Genomic DNA, 25,857 nt, shown 5'->3' with positions numbered 1-25,857 from the left:
GCTCTAGGTGAGTGATCACACCACCGTGATTATTTTGGTCATGAAGATTTTTTTTGTACAGTTCTTATGTGTATTTTTGCCACCTCTTCTTAATATCTTCTGCTTCTGTTAAGTCCATACCATTTCTGTCCTCTATCGAGCCCATCTTTGCATGAAATGTTCCCTTGGTATCTCAAATTTTCTTGAAGTGATCTGTAGTCTTTCCCATTCTGTTGTTTTTTTCCTATTTCTTTGCATTGACCACTGAGGAAGGCTTTCTTATCTCTCCTTAATATTCTTTGGAACTCTGCATTCAGATGCTTGTATCTTTCCTTATCTGCTTTGCATTTCGTTTCTCTTCTTTTCACAGCTATTTGTAAGGCCTCCCCAGACAACCATTTTGCTTTTTTGCATTTCTTTTCCATGGGGATGGTCTTGATCCCTGTCTCCTGTACAGTGTTACGAACCTCTGTCCACAGTTCTTCAGGCACTCTATCAGATCTAATCCCTTGAAACTTTTAGTTACCTCCACTGTATAATCATAAGGGATTTGATTCAGGTCATACCTGGATGGTCTAGTGGTTTTCCCTACTTTCTTCAATTTAAGTCTGAATTTGGCAATAAGGCGTTCATGATCTGAGCCACAGTCAGCTCCTGGTCTTGTTTTTGCTGACTGTATAGAGCTTCTCCATCTTTGGCTGCAGAGAATATAATCAATCTGATTTCGGTGTTGGCCACCTGGTGATGTTCATGTGTAGAGTCTTCTCTTGTGTTGTTGGAAGAGGGTGTTTGCTATGACCAGTGCGTTCTCTTGGCAAAACTCTATTAGCCTTTGCCCTGCTTCATTCCGTATTCCAAGGCCAAATTTGCCTGTTACTCCAGGTGTTTCTTGACTTCCTACTTTTGCATTCTAGTCCCCTATAATGAAAAGGACATCTTTTTTGGGTGTCAGTTCTAAAAGGTCTTGTAGGTCTTCATAGAACTGTTCAACTTCAGCTTCTTGAGTGTTACTGGTTGGGGCATAGACTTGGATTACTGTGATATTGAATGGTTTGCCTTGGAAACGAACAGAGATCGTTCTGTCATTTTTGAGATTGCACCCAAGTACTGCATTTCAGACTCTTTTGTTGACCATGATGGCTACTCCATTTCTTCTAAGGGATTCCTGCCCACAGTAGTAGATATAATGGTCATCTAAGTTAAAATCACCCATTCCAGTGCATTTTCATTCACTGATTTCTAGAATGTCGACGTTCACTCTTGCCACCTCCTGTTTGACCATTTCCTATTTGCCTTGATTCATGGACCTAACATTCCAGGTTTCAATGCAATATTGCTCTTTACAGCATCGGCCCTTGCTTCTGTCACCAGTCACATCCACAAGTGGGTATTGTTTTTGCTTTGGCTGCATCCCTTTATTCTTTCTGGAGTTATTTCTCTACTGATCTCCAGTAGTGTATTGGGCACCTACCGACCTGGGGAGTTCCTCTTTCAGTATCCCATCATTTTGCCTTTTCATACTGTTCATGGGGTTCTCAAGGCAAGAATACTTAAGTGGTCAATCTAGTGAATCTAATCACACGGACCACAGCCTTGTTTCAATGAAACTAAGCCATGTCGTGTGGGGCCACCCAAGACAGGCGGATCATGGCGGAGAGGTCTGACAGGATGTGGTCCACTGGAGAAGGGAATGACATATAAAAACTCCTTAGTAATTGTTGCAGCTAACCACCATTGTTACTAGTTTGCATTATTATATATTAATAAAAACCCCATGGAAAACAGCAACGTATTTTATTACAGAAAAAAAATTTAATTTTAGTACATCAAATAAATGAATGTTGAAAGACAAGAAGCAATATCCTAATATGCCAACCTCAAGTCAAAAGATGATAGAACGTCCAGGTGGAGAGGCCACAGGAGGGGTACTGTGGATCCTAGGGTCAGCAGAGGAAGACTGTTCTGAAGCAGCCACATGTTACTGAGCTGCGGAAGACAAAATGCAGCTGCAGCATGAAAGCCTGAGGTTAGGGCACTTGGGTGGAGATGATAGCAAAAGCTAAGGCCAGAGCATAAGGGGAATTCTGAAGGTCTGAGGAACAAAGAGAAAGAAGAACTGGAAGCCTGGAAAAGAGAAGCAGGCGAGACTGGCAGATAAGGCTGAAGAGGTGGACGGAGGCTAGATCTCACAGGCCTTTTACGAAGAGGGGACTGTGATTCTAACCTCAGAGGGAGACCACTGACTCCAGGGAGTGACACGATCCAGCTTACCAGGTAAGAGATCACTTTGTTGCTAAATGGAGAAAGGATGGCGCAAGGAAGCAGAGTGGAAGAAAGTAGGGGAGCAGTTGGGAAACTATTTTAATATTTTAAGTGAGAGATGACATAACTTAGATTTGGGATGGTAGCAGTAGTAATAGAAATATGTATAGACAAATTCAGGTTGCAATGGCTAGTAGGGGGGAAAATATCTAATCATTTATTAACTCCCAAAAAACACAAACTAAAATTACACAACTTCCCCTAACAAATTCACAAAGGTTAAAAATGGGTAATACAAATCCTGAGGAAAATGTAGTTGAAGGAGGCACTCAAATTCTCTGAAAAGCAACCTGCTGTATCACCAAAAGTCCAAAAATTCTCAGTATTTTTGACTTAGTAACTAGCACATAGTCTTTCATTAATTAATTTGACTTCTAGAAAACATGCTAAAGAGAAAACCAAGATTAATGCTCAATAATTAATTGCAGCACATTTAAACTTGCAAAAAATGGGGGCGGGGGGTGGATTAACATCCAACATTTAAGGAGTGGCTGAATTACAGCACTAAGTAACCTTTAAGGGGCTTTAAGATAGGGGGGTAAAATGCTGACAATCTTAGAAAATTAACTAAGAGCACAAGTAATGCTAGTTTTGTTTTCCCGCTGGTAAATTTTGTTACTTTACATAGAGAACTGAACACAGAGAGCCATCAAATAATTGGTAATAAAAATTTAATCATCACTAATCTCTTCTAGATTCACTCAATATATATGCTTAGAAAATTTACGTGCTCAACTTAAGACATACTGTCCGTATCTTACAGTACTAGTCTCGTGTTACCCTTGGTACTAAAAAAGGGAAGCAGGGAGGTTTCAGTTTTGTGGTCGTCATAGTAATTTAAGAATAAACATATACGTTCCATGTCTATTTGTCACTCTACAACTCCAGTGCCTAGCATAGAACCCGGAACTGAAGAGGGGCTCGTTCAGTAAACATTTCTGAGTGCAAACAGCCGACATGAACCTTGCAGTTCCAACTTAGCACCAAACAAATCTAAAACCTCAAAATGCAAGAGGTACATGAGGACAATATTTATAATATTTTGAGTGGTTACAATGTACCAGGCATTATTAAACATTTTAAACAATTTTTCTTTAAGGTTCCTAACGTTTCATCTCTGAAAGAAATACTTGTCACATTGTAAAACCAAGACACAGGTTCAAAAATGTTAAGGTCACATTTCAACGAAGTTTGAACTCAGTCTTCTGGAGCCTAAATGTATCTAGACCAGAAGTAACAAAATGTTTCTTTTCAACTATCACAACTGACTAGGATTGTTTTCTCCAGACTTCCCCTTCGGTTCTACTTAGTGTTCACTAACTTCTACCTCGCGTTGTAGTTATCACTTGGAAGATCCAAGCCCTCACCACCAGGAACCTGCCCAGCGTCCTCCCCTCCCCCGGTGTGAGTTCCTAGAGGGTAAAGGACCGAGTTTCCAGGCCTCTCGGGGACAGCCTCACTCAGAACTGGGGTTTGGCACAGGGCAGGGGGTTCGCCCCTCCCGCTCCGTAGGCACCATTTTGGTTCGACTTTACAGCCAAGCCATGCGGATCACGACTCCCAGCAGGTACCCCTCCCGCCCTTCGGACCGGGCGGAGGAAGGGAGTCTCCTCCCCAGGGGACAGCTGGGGCGCCGCGCGGGCGGTTTCCAAGACAACCGAGCAACTCTCCCGCCCCTCCCCCACAGACCGTTTCCCCTCCAGTCTCCGCCCTTAGTGCCTCGCCGCTCCGCCCCTCCCTGGAGCCCGAACTCTGACCAGCTCCGACTCGCAGATGAAGTGGCGCCCTGTACCGTCTCACCTCTGAGAGCCTGGTGCATGCCCCCAATTCCGCTGTAGAGCTCCAGGGCCCGCAAGGGCTCCATTCCCGCGCCGCCACCGCCTCCTCCTTGGAGCTAGGCCTGCCGGTCCCGTGGCTCCTCCTTCCCCCCGGCCCCGCCGCTCTCTCATCTCTAGTTCCGCGGCTTTTCAGTTCCCTCCTCTTAGGACTTCCCTGGTGGCTCAGATGGTAAATCGTCTGCCTACAATGCGGGAGACCAAGGTTCAATCCCTGGGTTGGGAAGATCCTCTGGAGAAGGAAATGGCAACCCACTCCAGTACTCTTGCCTGGAAAATCCCATGGACAGAGGAGCCTGGTAGGCTGCAGCCCATGGGGTCACAAAGAGTCGGACACTACTGAGCGACTTCACTTCACTTTACTTCCTAGGCTCTGGCTCAGGTCTTCACAGGGCAGCCTTGGGGCTCAGGGACTGGCAAGGGTAGGCAGGTGGACAAGGGACAGAAAGCACCAAGGCATCCCAAGAGAATGAAAGCCACTCCATTGCTTGATTTACTCTCCATCTTCCTTCTAAAGTACCTTGAGAGGAAAAAAGAAAATCCTGGGTACACCAGAGGGCCTGTGCCTCAAAGTCAATTAACAGAGGTTAGAATCCACAAACACTCACTTTTCAGGCTTGCTGCTTTTCCCTCTTTGAAAGCCAGAAGCGTCCAAACCCTTCTTCCATTAGGCTTGAACATGTACCTCATGCCTGGGGTTGGGCCTTAGCTTGAGTGAGGGAACTAAATCAGCCTCTTACCCAGAGAAGATCTGAGAGTTACAGGGGCAGAAACCAGCACAGGTGCCCCGGAGGTCCCCTTGAGCTAATACAGGGGAGCTCTGGGGCAAGCTATTTTAACTTGGAAAATAGCCCCAAGATAGGAACTGCTGTTAATGTAACTTAGAACTATTTTTAAGTTATCGAAAGCAATTTCACATGCCTGATGCACAGTGTCAGAGTTTGGAGCAGAAAAAGGTTTATTGCAGGGTGAAGCAAAGCAAACAGCTGGCGCATGTTCAAAAACCCAGAACTCTCCTAAGGGTTTCAGCAAAGCAGTTTTAAAGGCAAGGTAAGGGCTGGGCACCATTCTCAGATTGTTTGATAGTGGTCAGTCTTTAGGTGCTAGAAGGTCTGGAGCCAGTGCTCATCATCATCAAGTAGTTACTTTCTTCCACTTTGTGGTAGTTTCAGGATCTGAAAAACTCAGACAATATACATCAGATACTAATCATCTGGGTTCTTCAGAGAGGAGCTAAAGCAGAGGCTATGGGGGAAGAGGTCTAATCCAGGAAGGCCTTTTAGGGTCCTCTTCCCTTACAGTTATGGCCCTTCAAGTGCTGTGGCCTTCCTTCTCCAAGATGATCTAATCACCAAATTGTTAGAAGCTCAATTACAAACTAAGAAAACACAGATATTGGGAGGAGCAGAAATGGTCTCATTGTGAAGTGTTTTTCTATTGTTCCCATTACCACCGAATGTTATTTATTTATTTATTTTTGGCCATGCCATAAGGCATGTGGGATCTTAGTTCCTGAACCAGGGATCAAACCTGTGCCCCCTGCATTAGAAACTCAGATTCTTAACCACTGGACTGCCAGAGAAGTCCCACACACGTTCACTATTGTTAGGAGAAATTGAGTTGTACTAATGGCTTCCCTTGTGTCTTCCCCCAGGTCTGAAGGTGTTCAATATGCTACTGGGGAAGAGTGAGGACAATTATGAACAGGTCAAGAAAGAATTAAGCTGCTAGACCAAAGTGGGAACAATACTCAGTTATGGATGTGTCTGGTGCTGAAAGTAAAGTCCAATGCTGCAAAGAACAGTATTGCATAGGAACCTGGAATGTTAGGTCCATGGAAGACAAATTGGAAGTGGTCAAACAGGAGATGGCAAGAGTGAACATCGACATTCTAGGAATCAGCGAACTAAGATGGACTGGAAAGGATGAATTTGACTCAGATGACCATTATATCTACTACTGTGGGCAGGAATCCCTTAGAAGAAATGGAGTAGCCATCATAGTCAACAAAAGAGTCCGAAATGCAGTACTTGGGTGCAATCTCAAAAACGACAGAATGATCTCTGTTCGTTTCCAAGGCAAACCATTCAATATCACAGTAATCCAAGTCTATGCCCCAACCAGTAACACTCAAGAAGCTGAAGTTGAACGGTTCTATGAAGACCTACAAGACCTTCTAAAACTAACACCCAAAAAAGATATCCTTTTCATTATAGGGGACTGGAATGCAAAAGTAGGAAGTCAAGAAACACCTGGAGTAACAGGCAAATTTGGCCTTGGAATACGGAATGAAGCAGGGCAAAGGCTAATAGAGTTTTGCCAAGAGAACGCACTGGTCATAGCAAACACCCTCTTCCAACAACACAAGAGAAGACTCTACACATGGACATCACCAGGTGGCCAACACCGAAATCAGATTGATTATATTCTCTGCAGCCAAAGATGGAGAAGCTCTATACAGTCAGCAAAAACAAGACCGGGAGCTGACTGTGGCTCAGATCATCAGCTCCTTATTGCCAAATTCAGACTTAAATTGAAGAAAGTAGGGAAAACCACTAGACCATCCAGGTATGACCTGAATCAAATCCCTTATGATTATACAGTGGAGGTAACTAAAAGTTTCAAGGGATTAGATCTGATAGACAGAGTACCTGAAGAATTATGGACAGAGGTTCGTAAGATTGTACAGGAGGCAGTGACAAAAAACATCCCAAAGGAAAAGAAATGCAAGAAGGCAAAGTGGTTGTCTAATGAGGCCTTACAAATAGCTGAGAAAAGAAGAGAAGCTAAAGGCAAAGGAGAAGAGAGAAGCTATAAACAACTGAATGCAGAGTTCCAGAGAATAGCGAGGAGAGATAAGAAGGCCTACTTAAATGAACAGTGCAAAGAAATAGAGGAAAACAATAGAAAGGGAAAGACTAGAGATCTTTTCAAGAAAATTGGAGCTATCAAGGAAGCATTTCATGCAAGGATGGACACAATAAATGACAGAAACGGTAAGGACCTAAGAGAAGCAGAACAGATTAAGAAGAGGTGGCAAGAATACACTGAAGAACTATACAAAAAAGGTCTTAATGATCCAGATAACCAAGATGGTGTGGTCACTCACCTAGAACCTGACATCCTGGAATGTGAAGTCAAGTGGGCCCTAGGAAACATTACTACAAACAAAGCTAGTGGAGATGATGGAATTCCAGTTGAACTATTTCAAATCCTTAAAGATGATGCTGTGAAAGTTCTGCATGCAATATGTCAGCAAATTTGGAAAACTCAGCAGTGGCCACAGGACTGGAAAAGGTCAGTTTTCATTCCAATCCCAAAGAAGGGCAATTCCAAAGAGTGCTCAAACTACCGTACTGTTGCGCTCATTTCACATGCTAGCAAGGTTATGCTCAAAATCCTTCAAGCTAGGCTTCAACAGTACATGAATCGAGAACTTCCAGATGTACAAGCTGGGTTTAGAAAAGGCAGAGGAACCAGAGATCAAATTGCCAACATTCGTTGGATCATGGAGAAAGCAAGGGAGTTCCAGAAAAACATCTACTTTTGCTTCATTGACTATGCTAAAACCCTTGACTCTGTGGATCACAACAAACTGTGGAAAATTCTTCAAGAGATGGGCATACCAGATCACCTTACCTGTCTCCTGAGAAACCTGTATGCAGGTCAAGAAGCAACAGTTAGAACCAGACATGGAACAACAGACTGGTTCCAAATTGGGAAAGGAGTACGACAAGGCTGTATATTGTCACCCTACTTATTTAACTTATATGCAGAGTACATCATGCGAAATGCTGGGCTGGATGAATCACAAGCTGGAATCAAGATTGCTGGGAGAAATATCAACAACCTCAGATATGCAGATGACACCATCCTAATGGCCGAAAGTGAAGAGGAACTAAAGAGCCTCTTAATGAGGGTGAAAGAGGAGAGTGAAAAAGCTGGCTTGAAACTCAACATTAAAAAAACTAAGATCATGGCATCTGGTCCCATCACTTCATGGCAAATAAAAGGAGAAAAAGTAGAAGCAGTGACTGATTTTATTTTCTTGGGCTCCAAAATCACTGCAGATGGTGATTGCAGCCATGAAATTAAAAGACGCTTGCTCCTTGGAAGGAAAGCTATGACAAACCTAGACAGAATATTAAAAAGCAGAGACATCACTTTGCCAACAAAGGTCCGTCTAGTCAAAGCTATGGTTTTTCCAGTAGTCATGTATGGATGTGAGAGTTGGACCATAAAGAAGGCTGAGCGCCAAAGAATTGATGCTTTTGAACTGTGGTGCTGGAGAAGACTCTTGAGAATCCCTTGGACTGCAAGAATATCAAACAAGTCAGTCCTAAAGGAAATAAACCCTGAATATTCATTAGCAGGGCTGATGCTGAAGCTGAAGCTCCAATACTTTGGCCACGTGATGCGAAGAGCCAACTCATTGGAAAAGACCCTGATGTTGGGAAAGATTGAAGGCAAAAGAAGAAGGGGGCGACAGAGAATGAGATGGTTAGATAGCATCACTGACTCAATGGACATGAGTTTGAGCAAACTCAGAGAGATAGTGGAGGACAGAAGAGCCTGGCGTGCTGCAGTCCATGGGGTTGCAAAGAGTCGGACATGACTTAATAACTCAAACACAGAAATAAAAACTGGTGGCTCAGTGGTAAAGAATCTGCCTGCCAATGCAGGAGACACAGGCTAGATCGCTGATCTGGGAAGATCCCTGGAGAAGGAAATGGCAACCCACTCCAGTATTCTTGCTTGGAGAACCTCATGGACAGAGGAGCCTGGAGGGTCCATGGGGTCACAAAGGGTCGGACACGACTCATGACTGAACCACCACAAGAACTTGAAATAACTGATCGGATAGAAACTTTTACATGTACTAATGCAATACTATTAACAAACTATGGCTACTGTGTCTCAATTATATGCCTGACATCCATTTTGATGTGTCCTATGAAATATTTTAACTGTACATGTGTATTGGCCTTTGAGTGTTTTCTTATTTGCCACTGATAGGGGTAGTGTGGTAGAAAGATATCAGAGAACACAGTCTTAGCCCTGGCATTGCCAATAATTGGTTGTGTGCCTTGGCGGTGAGCCCAGTTTCCTTATCTGTAAAATACAACAAAAGAAAGAAGAGGAAATGATTGTTGAGGGCCCTCTAGTTCTAAAATTCTGTAGCTGGATTAGTATTTGAAGCAGTGAGTCCTGATTGGGCCACATGTTAATTATCTGCTCAAACTGAAATGATCTTGAAAGAACACATTTTAAAAATCTGCTATAAGCAAATATACTTTTAAACCAACTAAGCCTATAGAAATCATATACATGCTAACATCATGTGATGTTATACATGCTAACATTCATAATGCATGAAACAAACTTTTCTAATATTTATTACATAATACAGTGCCATAAATATATATATTAGTATATATTAGTATCTTTCTATATAAACAGAGCTATGCAGTTACAGTGATTTATATATGGTTAACAATCAATATATGAAATCTAGAACCTGTTAAGCATTAGTGTTATAAATCAAAATAAATATGACCAAGGATGTTACATTGTAAGAAGGAAGAACAAGTACAGGAAAGAGTTCATGAAAAATACCAACTTTGTGAGAGAAAAGATGGTAGAACCCCATCCCCATGCAGCCTGATTACAAAATGTTCACTCTGATCCTTCAGGGTGTTCACCATGTAATTCCAGACTCACTTTTCTGCCCTAAGTTTGCTTTCTCCCATTCTTTGCTGCCACTACAACCTAGAGTACTCAGAATCGCCCAAACATGCTCCATTTCCGAGCTTTCCTGCTTCTGTTCTTCACCCTGCCTAGAAACCCTAGCCTTCTCCAAGACCCACACTTAAAGCAGACACTTCCTTCTAGACTCCCAGGCTGGAAACCCCCAACTTGCTTCAATTCTGCAATCCATCTGCCTCCCAGTCTTCTGCAATACAAATCCTACCTGTTCCTATCAACCCATTCAATTCATTCTAGCCCAGTTTGCCACATCTAGCTCCTATCTGCCACATCTTTTTTTACCTGATACTTCCTCTCTAAAATTTATCACAGTGACAATCATTTCAAGAACAGAAACTTCTTCCACAGTCACAATTTACAACAGTCTCCATGGAAGCACCTGTAAGATGTTAGCCCCCTCAGATTGAATTATGTATGTGCTGTCTTCCAAACCCTGGCACAAGCTGCATGAGCTGGGGGTGCCACAATCCAGAGTAGCTAAGGAGGAATGTGGGATGGACAGATAAAGAAGAAAAAAGAAGATATATATTGGGACTTCCTCAATGGTCCAGTGGTTAAGACTCCACCTTCCAATGCAGGGTGCACGCGTTCAGTCCCTGGCCAGGGAACTAAGATCCCACATGCCGTGCAGTGTGGCAAAAACAAAAAAAATGTATATTGACTACTCTTTCTCAACTGTTCTTAGAGGAGAAGATTGGCTATGTAACCTTATAGTTTCCGATAAAGTTATCCTCAGTGACGTGTCCAATGGAGCTGATGTTTTAATCAGAGAAGCTCAACACTAGTTTGAAAATACAAATAAACATCAAAAGTTGAACTTTTAGGATAGTCAGTGCATTTTCCTTCAAAACAGAAAATACACTGTCAAGAAACCGAAATACTTAAAAATAGATATCTACTGAGAAGCTGCTTTATCCTGCTTTATCAGCTTGGTCCTCTGTGACAACCTAGGTGGGTGGGATGGTGGGGTGGGAGGGAGACCAAAGAGGGAAGGGATACGTGTATACATACAGCTGATTCCCACTGTTGTACAGCAGAAACTAACACAACATTGTGAAGCGATTATACTCCAAATAAAAATTTAAAAAAATTTTTAAAAACCGAAATGATGGTTAACATCTTGCACATATGAAGTATATCAAAGATAATTACGGGGCAGAATAGAATATCAAGGGGTATGCTGCTTAGTCGCTTTAGTCATATCCAACTCAGTTCGACCCTAAGGAGTGCAGCCTGCCGGGCTCCTCTGCCTGTGGGATTCTCAAGGCAAGAGTACTAAGAGTGGATTGCCATGGGGTAAAGTAAAATAATAACAGCATACTCTCAATTATTTAAAGGCTTGTTGTTTAAGTTGAAATCTAACGACATTTTATTCTTCATCTCCTACCTGTCACCAATCATTAATTTCTAACAAAATTAAATAAAGCCTGACAAATGCTTGAAATGTTTTTTGCAACCATCCTTGAGTTTCCACGATCCAGGCCATTCTTTATTCCTCAGTGAAATGTGATCTGGGTTTCTATATTGGATTGCCTACAGGGAGAGAAAAGCCTGCTTATGCCACTTTGAGTGACGAATAAATTACATTCTGGTTTTACACAGAAAAAGAATGGTCTTTATGAACTGCATGGACAATTTTAAAAATAGTCATCTGGGAATAAATTGCCAATAAATGCCCTCAAGAGAGGAGACCATATTTAGATGAAATTTGAAATGGAAAGACCCAGAGAATTTATCCACCGCAAGTGGTTATTCCAGACACTTATTTCAGAATGCCTTTTACCAGTTCTTGATCTGCCAGCAAGAAGCTTGTGAGCTGCTAACAAGGCGCACAGGGCACTTCACAGAGTAAGGTGTTTGGCGGTGAAGCGCTTGAATTATTAGAAAAGCCTTCTTTATAGTCATCCAAAATCTAGCTTCTTTTCAATTGGCCCTCTGCACTGATTTTGAAGAACTCTCCCTCTTTTGCAATGAACTGCATTGTGGTTAAGAATACAGACTTGGAAGCCAAAGAGTGCAGAAAAGAAATGCTCTGGATTTCCCTGGCTGTCCAGTGGTAAAGATTCTGAGCTTCCAGTGTGGGGGTGTGGGTTCCATCCCTGGTCAGGGAACTAAGATCCTACATGGCGCAGCCAAAATAATAATAAATAAAAGAATTTTTTAAAAAGAAATCATAGCTCTGCCTCTAAGTCACTTAACCTCTCTGAGCTGCAGTGCATCTAAGATGTGTAAAAATAGAACATGCAATTGCTGTGGAGATTCTACAAGAATTAAAAGCACTTTGCCCAGTGCCTGGTAGTGGTTTAGTCACTAAGTAATGTCAGATTCTTGTGACCCCATGGATTGTAGCCCTGCAGACTGCTCTGTCCATGGGATTTCCCAGGCAAGAATACTGGCGTGGGTTGCCATTTCCTTCTCCAGGGGACCTTCCCGATCCAGGGATTACCCAGATCTCCTGCATTGCAGGCAGATTCTTTACCAACTGAGCCACCAGGGAAGCCCCATCGCCCAGTGCCCAGTGCATAGATGTATGTGTGATGAACAGTGTCTCTATAATGACATTCTTTACGTGGATCCTATGGCGTGACTCTGACCCCTGGAGTCAATCACACTCCAGTGTGGTGATGCCTGATTTAGGAGACATAACTGAGCATGGGGCCTAGACAAAGTCAGATCATCATATAGAGTGCTCCAGATGGACACAGATGTATCTAAGGGCTCCGGTGGGACAGGTGAGAGCATCCTGGGGTTGCCAGGGCTTGGAGCAGCATGAAATAAAGCTAGATTCAGGAAGCCATAAGCATGACTGAGGGGTTGCTGAGCACAGTCTAGTCACAGGTAGTCAGAAGACAGACAGCAGCACATGTCCTAAGAGAAGCCCCCCTCTTACCTCTTAACTCCCAGAAAGATCACGGCAGCTGTGAAGGTGTGTCTACAGAGCTGGAAGATTTAGGGGAAAAAAATGTTAACATGACCTCACCCAGGATGCAAGAGCAGGTAAAACCTGGGATGGAGATGAGGTGAAACTTAATACTATCCACTTATTTATTGACTCTTCTTTGTGCCAGGTACTGAAGAATTTTTCATTAAAAAAATTTAAAATCTGCTATTTCTGACCATAAAAAAAATGCCAACAATAAAAAACAATTTAACATCTTCTTCTCTCTAAGCATAGGACTATTTTATACAATTTCATTGTTTCTTTAGAGCTACACTGGCCAGTAGGGCAGCCTCTACCCACATCTGGTGACTTGTGTTTATACTAACTTAATTAAACATTAAATATTTAGTTCATCAGTCACCCAAGGCAAATTACAAGTAACACAGCAAAAAACAAAACAAACAAACAAAAAAAGAGATCATTTCCTTCATCACAGAAAGTTCTATTGATCAGAATTTCTCAAGAGTGACAGTGTCTTGAAGCTATGACTTTCATGGGCACCCCATCAATAACTGGACAGTGTTGAAGAAGCATGCAGCAATTGCTTAATTATTGCATGCTGAACACTGATTTAAAATAAGTTCCCCTGAAATATGGAGTAAAAGAAACACAAAGAAAAGCAAACCTTGTGGCCAAACCTTCATTTTCTTTCTCTGGGGTCCAGACACCTTATTCATAGCCTGTCACAAAGGAAAAACTAAACAAAACAGGAAACAGCAGGTGTGTTCTATCAATGACATGATAAATTTCTAAGAGAAAAAGTACAGATGGAAAAAATATGAACTTCCTGGTGTCTGGAAGGAACAGTACTTTTCTGCTGTGAAGAATAGTCTACTGACGTTGTATTGTGAATACTGTTTTACATTTATCTGAGAAGAAAGAAAAGAAAAAAACAAGTGTGTGTGGTTTTTCTTTTTTTAATTGCAATCAAAAGGAAATTTCATAATAGATTTTTTGCTGAGAAGCATAGAAACCATAGGGCTTCCCTAGTGGCTCAGGGGTAAAGAATCTGCCTGTCACTTTGTCCAGTTTGAAACTTGTTAACAGCTGCATAACAAATTATATCATAATGGAAGATATAACCCACTGTATGTAATTCTAACAATTACATATAATTATTTTCTTAGTTTTCAAAAAAGTTTTATATATATATTTATATATATTACCAGGAGACTAATTTGCATATTATCTAACAAGATGTCTTTCTTTACTGTTTTCTATTATAGCATTTTTATCAGGTGGGAAAGTAAGACTCACGTTGGGAATAAAAAAAATAAAAATGTAATGCCTTCATGGACTTCCCTGGTGGTCCAGTTTCCATGACTCTGCGCTCCCAATGCAGGGTGCCCAGATTCCATCCCTGGTCAGGGCACTAGATCCCACACGCTGCAACTAAAGAAAAAGGAAAAAAAAAAAAAAAGATCCCAGATGCTATAACTAAAGATCCTGAAGATGGAAGATCCTTCGTGATATAACTAAGATCTGGCTCAGGCAAATAAATAAATAATACATACATATCTTTCAAATGTAATGCCTTTCAGAGCTGTTATTACTGTGTTCCTCTTCTCTAGTACTGTATCTAAATACTCAGACTATTTCAGGTAACCAAGTCACACAAACCAGAAGCATCAGGAAGAAGAAAAGGGAAAACACACACACACACATATACACTGCATAAGCCTTTATTCTTCTTCATAGTCTTTTTTTAAAAATTGCTACAGTTACTAGGACTAAAGACAGAGAAGAAATCATACACAAGGACTTTTCATTTTACCCTTGTTAGTTAGGTAGTGGTTTAGATACATAACAGAAACTTAGAATAGTTCTCAGATGATCCAATATTGATAAAAATAAATGAAATATAATAACAGCCTCATGAGACTGCACTTACTATATTTACTCACTATATAAGAAAAATAACTTCATATTTATTTAAAATTGTTAAAATTGACCTTCTAAGCTTTCAAAGTCACTACTGTAAACATTATATGAGTCCAACTTATCCTCCAAACTTTCTGTTCACCCTTGGAATGCACCAGAGGCCATTAACCTTTATATTCTAGAGTTGAACTGAGTCCTGCAGATCAAGACTATTAGTGTTTCATTTCCATCTAAGGTAATTACTGCTAAGTTAAAATACAGTACAAGTCCTAAAAGGATTTGTTCTATGTTTAGTCACTTGGAGACTAGGAATAACTAAAATAGACTATATTTCAGTAGATGGTGAAAGTAAGTTTTAATAATAGAATAACATCAATTATATATGATAATATAGGCCTATAGGTTTCAAAGAACTTTATGAATGTTTAAAATGCTTATTAATCTATTTTAGACCTATCAGATTGTCTTTTCAATAATCTGGTTTATTACAAAGATTAATAAAGAGAAAACATCACATGATTTTCTCAGTGACACATAAACCAATATTCTCCAAGTTAACAGATTTATTTGCAAATCACAGAAGCACATTTTTAAAGGAAGAGAAATTAGAAGATTGTATCAGTATTTAACAACAACAACAAAAAGTCTGGAAGGCATCAAATAATACATGAAATAGAAGAGTTGGCATATTTGAGGAAAAAATTCTCATAAGCAGTTAAAAATCTTTCTGGTTAGGAAGGAATGTCTGGAATCTGCATGTCATATCTTTTTTCACTTCTTTCATTTTAGGTCTAAATCCCAGCACAGGATGGGAAAAGAATGCAACAAAGAGCACTCTCTATATATCCTCACCGAATTTATAGTTTTAAATTCCAAAAGGTTCAGATTGCAGTTTCATCAAATTTCTTGTTCCCTATAGACATGAGACACCACTATTTGGAAAACAAATTTTTGATCATCACCGAACGTGAAAGAGGCCTGGGACTTCCCTGGTGGTCCAGTGGCTGACTCTGCTCTCCCAGTGCAGGGGGCCTGCGTTTGACCCCCAGTCAGGGAACTAGATCCCACGTGCTGCAACTAAAGGTCCCACATGCCACAACTAAGACTTGGCAGAGCCAAATAAATAAATATTTTCTAAAAGTGAAAGAGACCTGGTAAACATATATTAAAAATACCCAGAGTAAGGAAAGCCCAAGCCAACTACAAGAATCTCTCTTCTGATTATTCTTTCTCTTTTCTACTAGGGATAAAACATTTACACCCATTACCCACAATTGGGAAAATCAGGACATATATAAAAAAAGAAAATTTGAAACCCACAGATGAGAACTATGGCTAATATTTTGATGTTTCTTCTGCTAGTCTTTGTACTAATTATATTTTATAAAATCATAAACTTATTGTATACATACTTTATACCCTAATTTTTTTCATCTAACATTTTACCATTACCAGTTCTGTACTTCATTATGCATATATCAAAGAGGTATATATATTTAAGTGTGCTCTTTATTTTTTCTGAATTTTAGAAATAATACATGCTAATTTGGAGGAGGAAAACAAATTACAAAAGAAAAAGAAAGGGAAAAGATATACCCTTCTATAAAATCTTGATTCTATCCTTATACCTAAAACACAACCACTTTTAACACTTTACTTTTGTGCCTTATTTCTTATCTTTCCTGCCTCATTTCTGTAGTACATAAACAATCATTTTTTCTATTCTCCAGTATTGAACATTTAAGAGGTTTTAGTTTTCTACATCAAGAGTGAGTGTAATATCTGAATATTAAGATGCAAATTCTTACATATTAATATTCACACATTCTTATATGTTTACCAGATCAAATCAAAAAGTGGGATCAGTTCAGTTCAGTTCAGTCACTCAGTTGTGTATGACTCTTTGCAACTCCATGGACACCAGGCTTCCTTGTCCATCACCAACTCTAGGAACTTGCTCAAACTCATGTCCATCGAGTCGGTGATGTCATCCAACCATCTCATTCTCTGTCGCCCCCTTCTCCTCCTGCCTTCAATCTTTCCCATCATCAGGGTCTTTTCCAGTGAGTCAGTTCTTCACATCAGGTGGCCAAAGTATTGGAGTTTCAGCTTCAGCATCAGTCCTTCCAATGAATATTCAAACTGATTTCCTTTAGTTTGATCTCCTGGCAGTCCAAGGCACTCTCAAGAGTCTTTTCCAGCACCACAGTTCAAAAGCATCAATTTTTCGGAGCTCAGCCTTCTTTATGGTCCAATTCTCACACCCATACGTAACTACTGGAAAAACCATAGCTTTGACTAGACAGAACTTTGTTGGCAAAGTGATGTCTTCACTTTTTAATATGCTTTCTAGGTTGATCATAGCTTTCTTCCAAGGAGCAAGCATCTTTTAATTTCATGGCTGCAGTCACCATCTTCAGTGATTTTGGAGTCCAAGAAAATAAAGTTTGTCACTGTTTCCATCGTTTCCCCATCTATTTGCCATGAAGTGATGGGACCAGATGCCATGATCTTAGTTTTCTGAATGCTGAGTTTTAAGCCAGCTTTTTCACTCTCACTTTCATCAAGAGGCTCTTTAGTTCCTTTTCGCTTTCTTCCTTAATGGTGGTATCATCTGCATACCTGAGGTTAGTGATATTTCTCCCAGCAATCTTGATTCCAGCTTGTGCTTCATCCAGCCAGGCATTTCACATGATGTACTCTGCATATAAGCTAAATAAGCATTTGGAACCAGTCCGTTGTTTCATGTCTGATTTTAACTATTGCTTCTTGACCTTGCATACAAACGAGGCAGGTATGGTGGTCTGGGATTCCCATCTCTTGAAGAATTTTCCACATTTTATTGTGATCCACACAGTCAAAGGCTTTGGCAAAGTAAAAAAAGCAGTAGATGTTTTTCTGGAACTCTCTTGCTTTTTAGATAATCCAATAGATGTTGGCCATTTGATCTGATTCCTCTGCCTTTTCTTAATCCAGCTTGAACATCTGAAAGTTCTTGGTTCACCTACTGTTGAATCCTGGCTTGGAGAATTTTGAGCATTACTTTGCTAGCATGTGAGATGAGTGCAATTGTGCAGCAGTTTGAACATTCTTTGGCATTGCCTTTCTTTGGGTTTGGGATGAAAACTGACCTTTTCCAGTCCTGTGGCCACTGCTGAGTTTTCCAAATTTGCTGGCATATAGAGTGCAACACTTTAACAGCATCATCTTTTAGGATTCGATATGGCTCAGCTGGAATTCCATTACCTCCACTAGCTTTGTTCGTAGAGATGCTTCCTAAGGCCCACTTGACTTTGCATTCCAGGATATCTGGCTCTAGGTGAGTGCTCACACCATCATGGTTATCTGGGTCATAAAAGCTTATGACCTAAGTCTTTGAGGCAGCTGATTAAAAGTCATCTCCAGAAAGACTGCAGAGCCCAAATTCCCATCAGCCGTGGCTGGAATAGTACCCTGCTATGTCCTTATGAAGTGTCGCTAGTTGTAACCTTTGTCATTTTTTTACGTCAAAAATGACTATATCATTTTTATTTCCCCTTTTTGCGATTGACACAAAAACCTGAATTTTTATATGTTTAGGATTAATTATATGTTTCTTAGTCATCTGTAGCTTTTTCTTTTGTCAATGATTTGTGATATTTGTCCTTTCTCTACTGGGTTCATAGGCATTTCTTACTGAATTATCACAATGTTATTTTTGTTGTTAATTTTAAAACTATCAACCACATGTATCATAAAAACACTTTCCAGTTCCACTTTTTCCATTAAATATGGTTTATAATATTATATGAAACAAAGTACTTAATCTTCTACAGCCTAACACACATATTTTTCCTTTGTGACTTACCCTATCTATGTCTTTTTAGGCTTCAGTTTAGTTCAGTTCAGTTCAGTTCAGTCCAGTCGCTCAGTCGTGTCAGACTCTGCGACCCCATGAATTGCACCACACCAGAGTCCTTTACTTAGAAAAAATAAGCTAAATTCACTTTCATGTTCTTCTGTTCCTTATGTTTCAGTTTTTAAATTTATTTTGATACAGTATGCAAAGTGAGATTTTTAAACCTAACTTTCATCTAGAAACCTAGTTGCCCCTTTCACACTGGTTTGTAAGACTTCCGGTTCTACATACCATATTCTAATTTACTGTGATGGGAGGCGTGGCTAGGAGAGGCGGAGGAGCGGGAGGGGGAAGAATGGGCATGAGGGAGGACAGGGCATTCCTTCTTGGAAAAGTCAGTGGGTGAACCACACTTGTAACTACTCAAGCTTTATAATACATTCTCACATCTGATAGAAAGCTTCACAATTTCTCTTCTTTTGCAAACATTTCTTAGCCATGCCTTCCCATTCTAAGCTCCTTTCAATATTTTCCCAACATCTGGTACCAGTTATTCTTAGGTCCTTTCCATAAGAAGAGCAGAAGAGATGGAAATCCAGGCCACAAGAAGCTTGTGATTTTCCCATATCCCTTCTAGCTTTAGTCAGTGTGATACCAGGGGCCCTTTCCACTCTTCCAGCTTTTGTGGGGGGCTTTTTAAAGTCATAAATCCATTTTGATGCTTCCAATTTAATAAAACCTGTTAATGTAACACTTATTATGTATTTCCCTTTTCAAGCCTACTGGTACACCATCTTCTCACCAAACTTGATGCACAGGCTGTGTTTAAATCCTAAATTCTGTTTAAATGACAGCATTGCACAAAATTGAGAAGAATCCATCTCTCTTTCTCTTTTTTTCCTTTTTGGTTCTTTCCCCACATCCTCAAGTTGGCTCAGAGTTCATGGTCCAGAGACTCTTTCCAGGTACTTTCATCTCTTTTTGAGCACATCACCCACTACCAGAAAATAAAGAAAGGAGGACCTTGGAGGGGAGGAAAGACAAAATGAGAGGAGAGGAAAGAAAGCATCACTAAGGTGTAAGGCTCTGACCTCACTAATATTGTCCCCATATACTTATAATAAAGATGTAATTGGGAGTGATGTGTATATGCTTACCATATGTAAAGTAGCTAGCCGGTGGGAAGCTGCTGTGCTGCACAGGGAGCTCAGCTCATTGCTCTGTGATGACCTAGAGGGGCAGGATGTTGCAGGGAGGGAGGCTCAAGAGGGAGGGGATATATGTATACATCCAGCTGATTCACTTCGCTGTACAGCTGAAACTAACACAACATTTTAAAGCAATTATACCTCAATGCCTAACTAAATAAAGAGTAAAAAATAGAAAGTATTTCAAGACAAAATCTTCCTCTTATTTTTCCTAATTAGAAACCAAAATACAGACTCAGCTTTATTTTTCAACTCAAATTAATACCAAGGTTTTTATTATTGTTGTTATTTATTTTTAATGAAGGGAAACTTTGTACTAAATTCTAATATTTCAGGAGTTCCCTTGGATGGATGGATGCATAGCTAGGTATTTCATATCTCAGGATTTGATTACCTTGAATCTGTCCTGCCAATCAGGCATATTTTAAAAAATAACCAAATTGGAGTCAGGAATTATTAGAGAAAAGTACCCAATATATCAAGTGTTCATATTCTCAGCAAGTCTTAATAGGACTGTAAAACTTTCACAACAATTATCTAGGATCTATACAAACAAACCCAGGAGGCTTCCATGACATTCCAATGACAAGTCCATATTCATATTCTACTTAGATACCCATTTCCAAAACTACCACAAGGCAGTCACGGGCATTTGTGGCATGATCTCAGAGCTGCACATACCTGTACACATACGTTTATGCACATTTTCACATTTTAAAAAGTTATGCCTGAAATGCTAAGGAAAAAAAAAATTAAACACCATACAGAATATATTTTGTTTAATTTGCCAACAAAGGTCTGTACAGTCAAACCTATGGTTTTTCCAGTAGTCATGTATGGATGTGAGAGTTGGACCATAAAGAAGACTGAGCGCCAAAGAATTGATGCTTTTGAACTGTGGTGTTGGAGAAGGCTCTAGAGTCCCTTGGACTGCAAGGAGATCAAACCAATCAATCCTAAAAGAAACCAATCCTTAATATACATTGGAAGGACTGGTGCTGAAGCTGAAACTCCAAAACTTTGGCCACCTGATGCAAAGAACTGACTCACTGGAAAAGACCCTGATGCTGAGAAAGATTGAGGAAATGGAGAAAAGGGGGAGACAGAGGATGAGATGGTTGAATGGCATCACCAACTCAATGGACTTGAATTTGACCAAGCTCCAGTAGATGGTGAAGGACAGGGAGGCCTGGCATGCTGCAGCCCATGGGATCGCAAAGAGTTAGACACGACTTAGCGACTGAACAACAATAACAATTTGTTTTGAGACAAGTTTATTTAAGTATACATGGGAGTCTAGGATCATCCTCCAATTGATAAAAGTTAATCATTTTTTAATTTCATGGGAACACTATATTTTTAATTAATTTATTTTTGGTTGCACTGAGTCTGTTGCTGTGTGAGGGCCTTCTCTAGTCATGGTGAGCTGGGGGCTGCTCTCTGTTGCGGTGCACAGGCTCTAGCTGTGGGTTTCAGCTGTCGCAGCTCGTGGGCTCTAGAGTGCAGGCTTGGTAGTTGTAGTGCATAGGCTTACCTGCTCTGCAGCATGTAGAATCTTTCTGGACTACCTGGGGTTAAACCTATGTTCCCTGCATTGGCAGGCAGATTCTTATCCATTGTGCCACCAGGGAATTCCTTGGAGACACTATTTTTTTAAAACACATTTTAGATAAATGCTTATTTTCCAAAGCAATAATATATATCAGTCCTGAGTGACATGCCAGCTACTTAAAAGAAAAAAAACAAACAACTCTCTATGAGGAAAACCACTGAGGCACATTTACAGCTTTATTTTGTGACTAGGGTGGGTATTCATGAAGCTCCCAAGCACAACACTCACATCTATAACCCACCTTCTCCTCTGCTGGCCCAGTAACTTGGGGGTGATGGTCTGTAATGTCAAAGCATTCCCTAAGCAATCCTATTCCCTTTTACCTTGAGCAGGAGTTAAAGCGCCAAGTTTTGACTAAAATACTAAAAACTAGACACCACATTCCAAAGTGAAACACGATACAAAGCAACATTATCAAAGGAAGCATGCCAGGAAGGTTATGTAACTCTTAAAACCATGTACCCGTGTCAAAGGCAGAACGAGTTCAAGTTACTTTTTTTAAATGAAGGATAATTGCTTTACAATACTGGTTTCATTTCTGCCATACATCAACATGAATTAGCCATAGATGTACATATGTCCCCTCCCTCTTGCACCTCCCTCCCACCTCCCACTGTTTCCCACCCCTCTGAGTTGTTACAGAGCCCGAGTTTGATTTCCCTGAGTCATACAGCAAATTTCCATTGGCTATTGATTTTACACATGGAAGTGTACAAGGAGATTTTTGAAGATGAAGGTTTTTGGAGAAAGCCAGCATGCTGCATGGATCTGACCAGAAGGTCTACAGGGCTGTTTGCTTACTTGCAAGAGTAAGGCAAAGAGCTTCAAAGGGCCACCCAGGGATTGCAAAAGTTCAAACCCTCTTTGAGTTTTTGAAGGTAAAGTATTTCCCTTGGACTAGATTTGATGCAACATAGAGCTAGCTGTCTTAGATCCTGTTCAAGGATGACTTGCTGGAAAGAAGGTACCAGAGCAAAGAGCAGCAAAGGGTGTACTTCCTAGAGAAAGCAGACTCACAGACTTAGAGAAAGAACTTGTGGTTGTCAGCAGGGGAAGGAAGAGGGAAGGGATAGGTAGGGAGTTATGGGATCGGTGTGTACACACTGCTGTATTTAAAAATGGATAACTAACAAGGATCTACTGTACAGGTCAAGGAACTCTGCTCAGTATTATGTGGCAGCCTGGATGGGAGGGGAGTTTGGGAGAAAATGGATACATGTATAAGTATGGCTGAATCCCTTTGCTGTCCACCTGAAACTGTCGTGACATTGTTAATCTGCTATCAGTTCAGTTCAGTTGCTCAGTCGTGTCTGACTCTTTGAGACCCCATGAATCGCAGCACGCCAGGCCTCCCTGTCCATCACCAACTCCCGGAGTTCACTCAGACTCACGTCCATCAAGTCGGTGATGCCATCCAGCCATCTCATCCTCTGTTGTCCCCTTCTCCTCCTGCCCCCAATCCCTCCCAGCATCAGAGTCTTTTCCAATGAGTCAACTCTTCGCATGAAGTGGCCAAAGTACTGGAGTTTCAGCTTTAGCATCATTCCTTCCAAAGAACATCCAGGACTGATCTCCTTTAGAATGGACTGGTTGGATTTCCTTGCAGTCTAAGGGACTCTCAAGAGTCTTCTCCAACACCACACTTCAAAAGCATCAATTCTTCGGTGCTCAGCTTTCTTCAGAATCCAACTCTCACATCCATACATGACTACTGGAAAAACCATAGCCTTGACTAGATGAATCTTTGTTGGCAAAGTAATGTCTCTGCTTTTGAATATGCTATCTAGGTTGGTCATAACTTTCCTTCCAAGGAGTACGCATCTTTTAATTTCATGGCTGCAATCACCATCTGCAGTGATTCTGGAGCCCCCAAAAATAAAGTCTGACACTGTTTCCACTGTTTCCCCATCTATTTCCCATGAAGTGATGGGACTAGATGCCATGATCTTTGTTTTCTGAATGTTGAGCTTCAAGCCAACTTTTTCACTCTCCTCTTTCACTTTCATCAAGAGGCTTTTTAGTTCCTCTTCACTTTCTGCCATAAGGGTGGTGTCATCTGCATATCTGAGGTTACTGATATTTCTCCTGGCAATCTTAATTCCAGCTTGTGCTTCTTCCAGCCCAGCGTTTCTCATGATGTACTCTGCATATAAGTTAAATAAGCAGGGTGACAATATACAGCCTTGACATACTCCTTTTCCTATTCAGAACCAGTCTGTTTTTCCATGTCCAGTTCTAACTGTTGCTTCCTGACCTGCATATAGGTTTCTCAAGAGGCAGGTCAGGTGGTCTGGTATGCCCATCTCTCTCAGAATTTTCCACAGTTTATTGTGATCCACGCAGTCAAAGACTTTGGCATAGTCAATAAAGCAGAAATAGATGTTTTTCTGGAACCATCTTGCTTTTTCGATGATCCAGCGAATATTGGCAATTTGATCTCTGGTTCCTCTTCCTTTTCTAAAACCAGCTTGAACATCTGGAAGTTCATGGTTCATGTATTGCTGAAGCCTGGCTTGGAGAATTTTGAGCATTACTTTACTAGCATGTGAGATGAGTGCAATTGTGCGGTAGTTTGAACATTCTTTGACATTGCCTTTCTTTGGGATTGGAATGAAAACTGACCTTTTCCAGTCCTGTGGCCACTGCTGAGTTTTCCAAATTTGCTGGCATATTGAGTGTAGCACTTTCACAGCATCATCTTCCAGGATTTGAAACAGCTCAACTGGAATTCCATCACCTCCAATAGCTTTGTTCGTAGTGATGCTTTCTAAGGCCCACTTGACTTCACATTCCAGGATGTGTGGCTCTAGGTCAGTGATCACACCATCATGATTATCTTGGTCGTGAAGATCTTTTTTGTACAGTTCTTCTGTACATTTTCTTGCCATCTCTTCTTAATATCTTCTGCTTCTGTTAGGTCTATACCATTTCTGTCCTTTATTGAGCCCATCTTTGCATGAAATGTTGGTATCTCTAATTTTCTTGAAGAGATCCCTAGTCTTTCCCATTCTGTTGTTTTCCTCTATTTCTTTGCATTGATCGCTGAGGAAGGCTTTCTTATCTCTTCTTGCTATTCTTTGGAACTCTGCATTCAGATGCTTATATCTTTCCTTTTCTCCTTTGCTTTTCGCTTCTCTTCTTTTCACAGCTATTTGTAAGGCCTCCCCAGACAGCCATTTTGCTTTTTGCATTTCTTTTCCATGGGGATGGTCTTGATCTGCTATACTCCAATACAAAATAAAAAGTTTAAAAAACAAAAAACAACTCCTAGAGGCTGCGGATGACCAAATACAAATTCACTTCTTCAGGTCAATGTTACTTTGGAAGACAAAGAAGCACCCACTAGAAAAAAGGCCAGTTTTAAGCACATGTCCAGAACTTTTAAAAACATGCCAACCACTTCAGTGGTTAGAAGTTCTCCTTCCAATGCAGCCGGTGCAGTTTCAATCCTTGGTCAGGGAACTAAGATACTACATGCCTCAAGGCCAAAAAACCCCCAAAACATAAGCAATACTGCAACAAATTCAAAAAAACTTTAAAAATGGTCCACATCAAAAAATAGTAATAATTTAAAAAATTAACACATGCCAAATGGAGAGGTGTAAGCACTGGCTCATCAACAGTCCTTGTCAAGTAAGAACTTTATTTTCTCCTCCAAACTTTACTTCTCTATTTACCAAGCTGAGGAAAGAGTGATAGCACTTCACACACAGAGAGAAACCAGGACTCCCATTTCCTACAGCTCCTTGCCGGGAAGACACGTAACTTTCAAGTAAGGCTGTGATTTTGATTGTTACATGAACATGAACATTATAAACAACTATGATTAATTTTCTCATTTGAAACAACCAAGGAAGTGTTTGATTTTCATCAAAGTGACCAGGAAAATCATGGCAATTGCTTGACTTGTCATTTGCAAAATGATCAGACCATTGTTAAAGCTTCCTCCCTTGTCTTTTTATCCTCTCCTGCCCTTGACTTTCAGACACGACCTTTCTTCCTCTTTTTCATGTTACTGTTTAATCATGACAGTCATAACAATAGCTCACATTATTGAGTGTTTATTCTGTGCCAGGCACTCTGCAATGTGTTTTATAAATACATTTCTCATTTCAGCGTCACAGATCTCTACTATTGACATCCCATTTTACGTATGAGGAAACTGAGGTTTATCCATTGTTGCGAATAAGTAAAGGACTGGCAATTCACCCAGATGGCTTGACCTGAAAAGAATGAATGATATGTGGCTTGTCAGTTCAAAGGATAAAACACACCAGGCTTGCTTTCTTTAATAAAACATATGTGGATCTCCCCCACAGCATGAGAAAATGGAAACATTCCACTGAAGGAGAATGAGTAGAAAACTAAACATAGCTATTGTTTGTAACCATAAAATCTGCTGATGTACACACTTACTGCAAACTCCTGGATGATATCATTCTGTCAACAGTCACAAAGCTTTCTCAATCCGGACA

At 40.6% G+C, this 25,857-nt stretch overlaps 1 protein-coding gene across 4 annotated transcripts in view; it reads right to left on the bottom strand.

Annotated features, from left to right (window-relative positions):
- TRDMT1 (tRNA aspartic acid methyltransferase 1) overlaps positions 1 to 25,857 on the bottom strand; it is a 104,338-nt gene that overhangs the window by 61,561 nt on the left and 16,920 nt on the right. For 2 of the 4 annotated variants that reach the window (XM_070381900.1, XM_005891916.2), the window contains exon 1: positions 4,102 to 4,258. The exons of 1 other annotated variant lie outside the window; for it this stretch is intronic. In XM_070381900.1, coding sequence (XP_070238001.1) covers positions 4,102 to 4,165 — 64 coding nt within the window. In that variant the 5' untranslated portion in view covers positions 4,166 to 4,258. Of the gene's footprint in view, positions 1 to 4,101; positions 4,259 to 25,857 lie in introns of those variants that run through there. One more of the 4 variants, XM_070381901.1, reaches the window with a different exon arrangement.

Source organism: Bos mutus, chromosome 13 (genome assembly GCF_027580195.1).
Source record: "Bos mutus isolate GX-2022 chromosome 13, NWIPB_WYAK_1.1, whole genome shotgun sequence".
Lineage (NCBI taxonomy): Eukaryota > Metazoa > Chordata > Mammalia > Artiodactyla > Bovidae > Bos > Bos mutus.
Note: the sequence above shows the minus strand (reverse complement) of the source record. Positions and strands in the feature narration are given on the sequence as shown.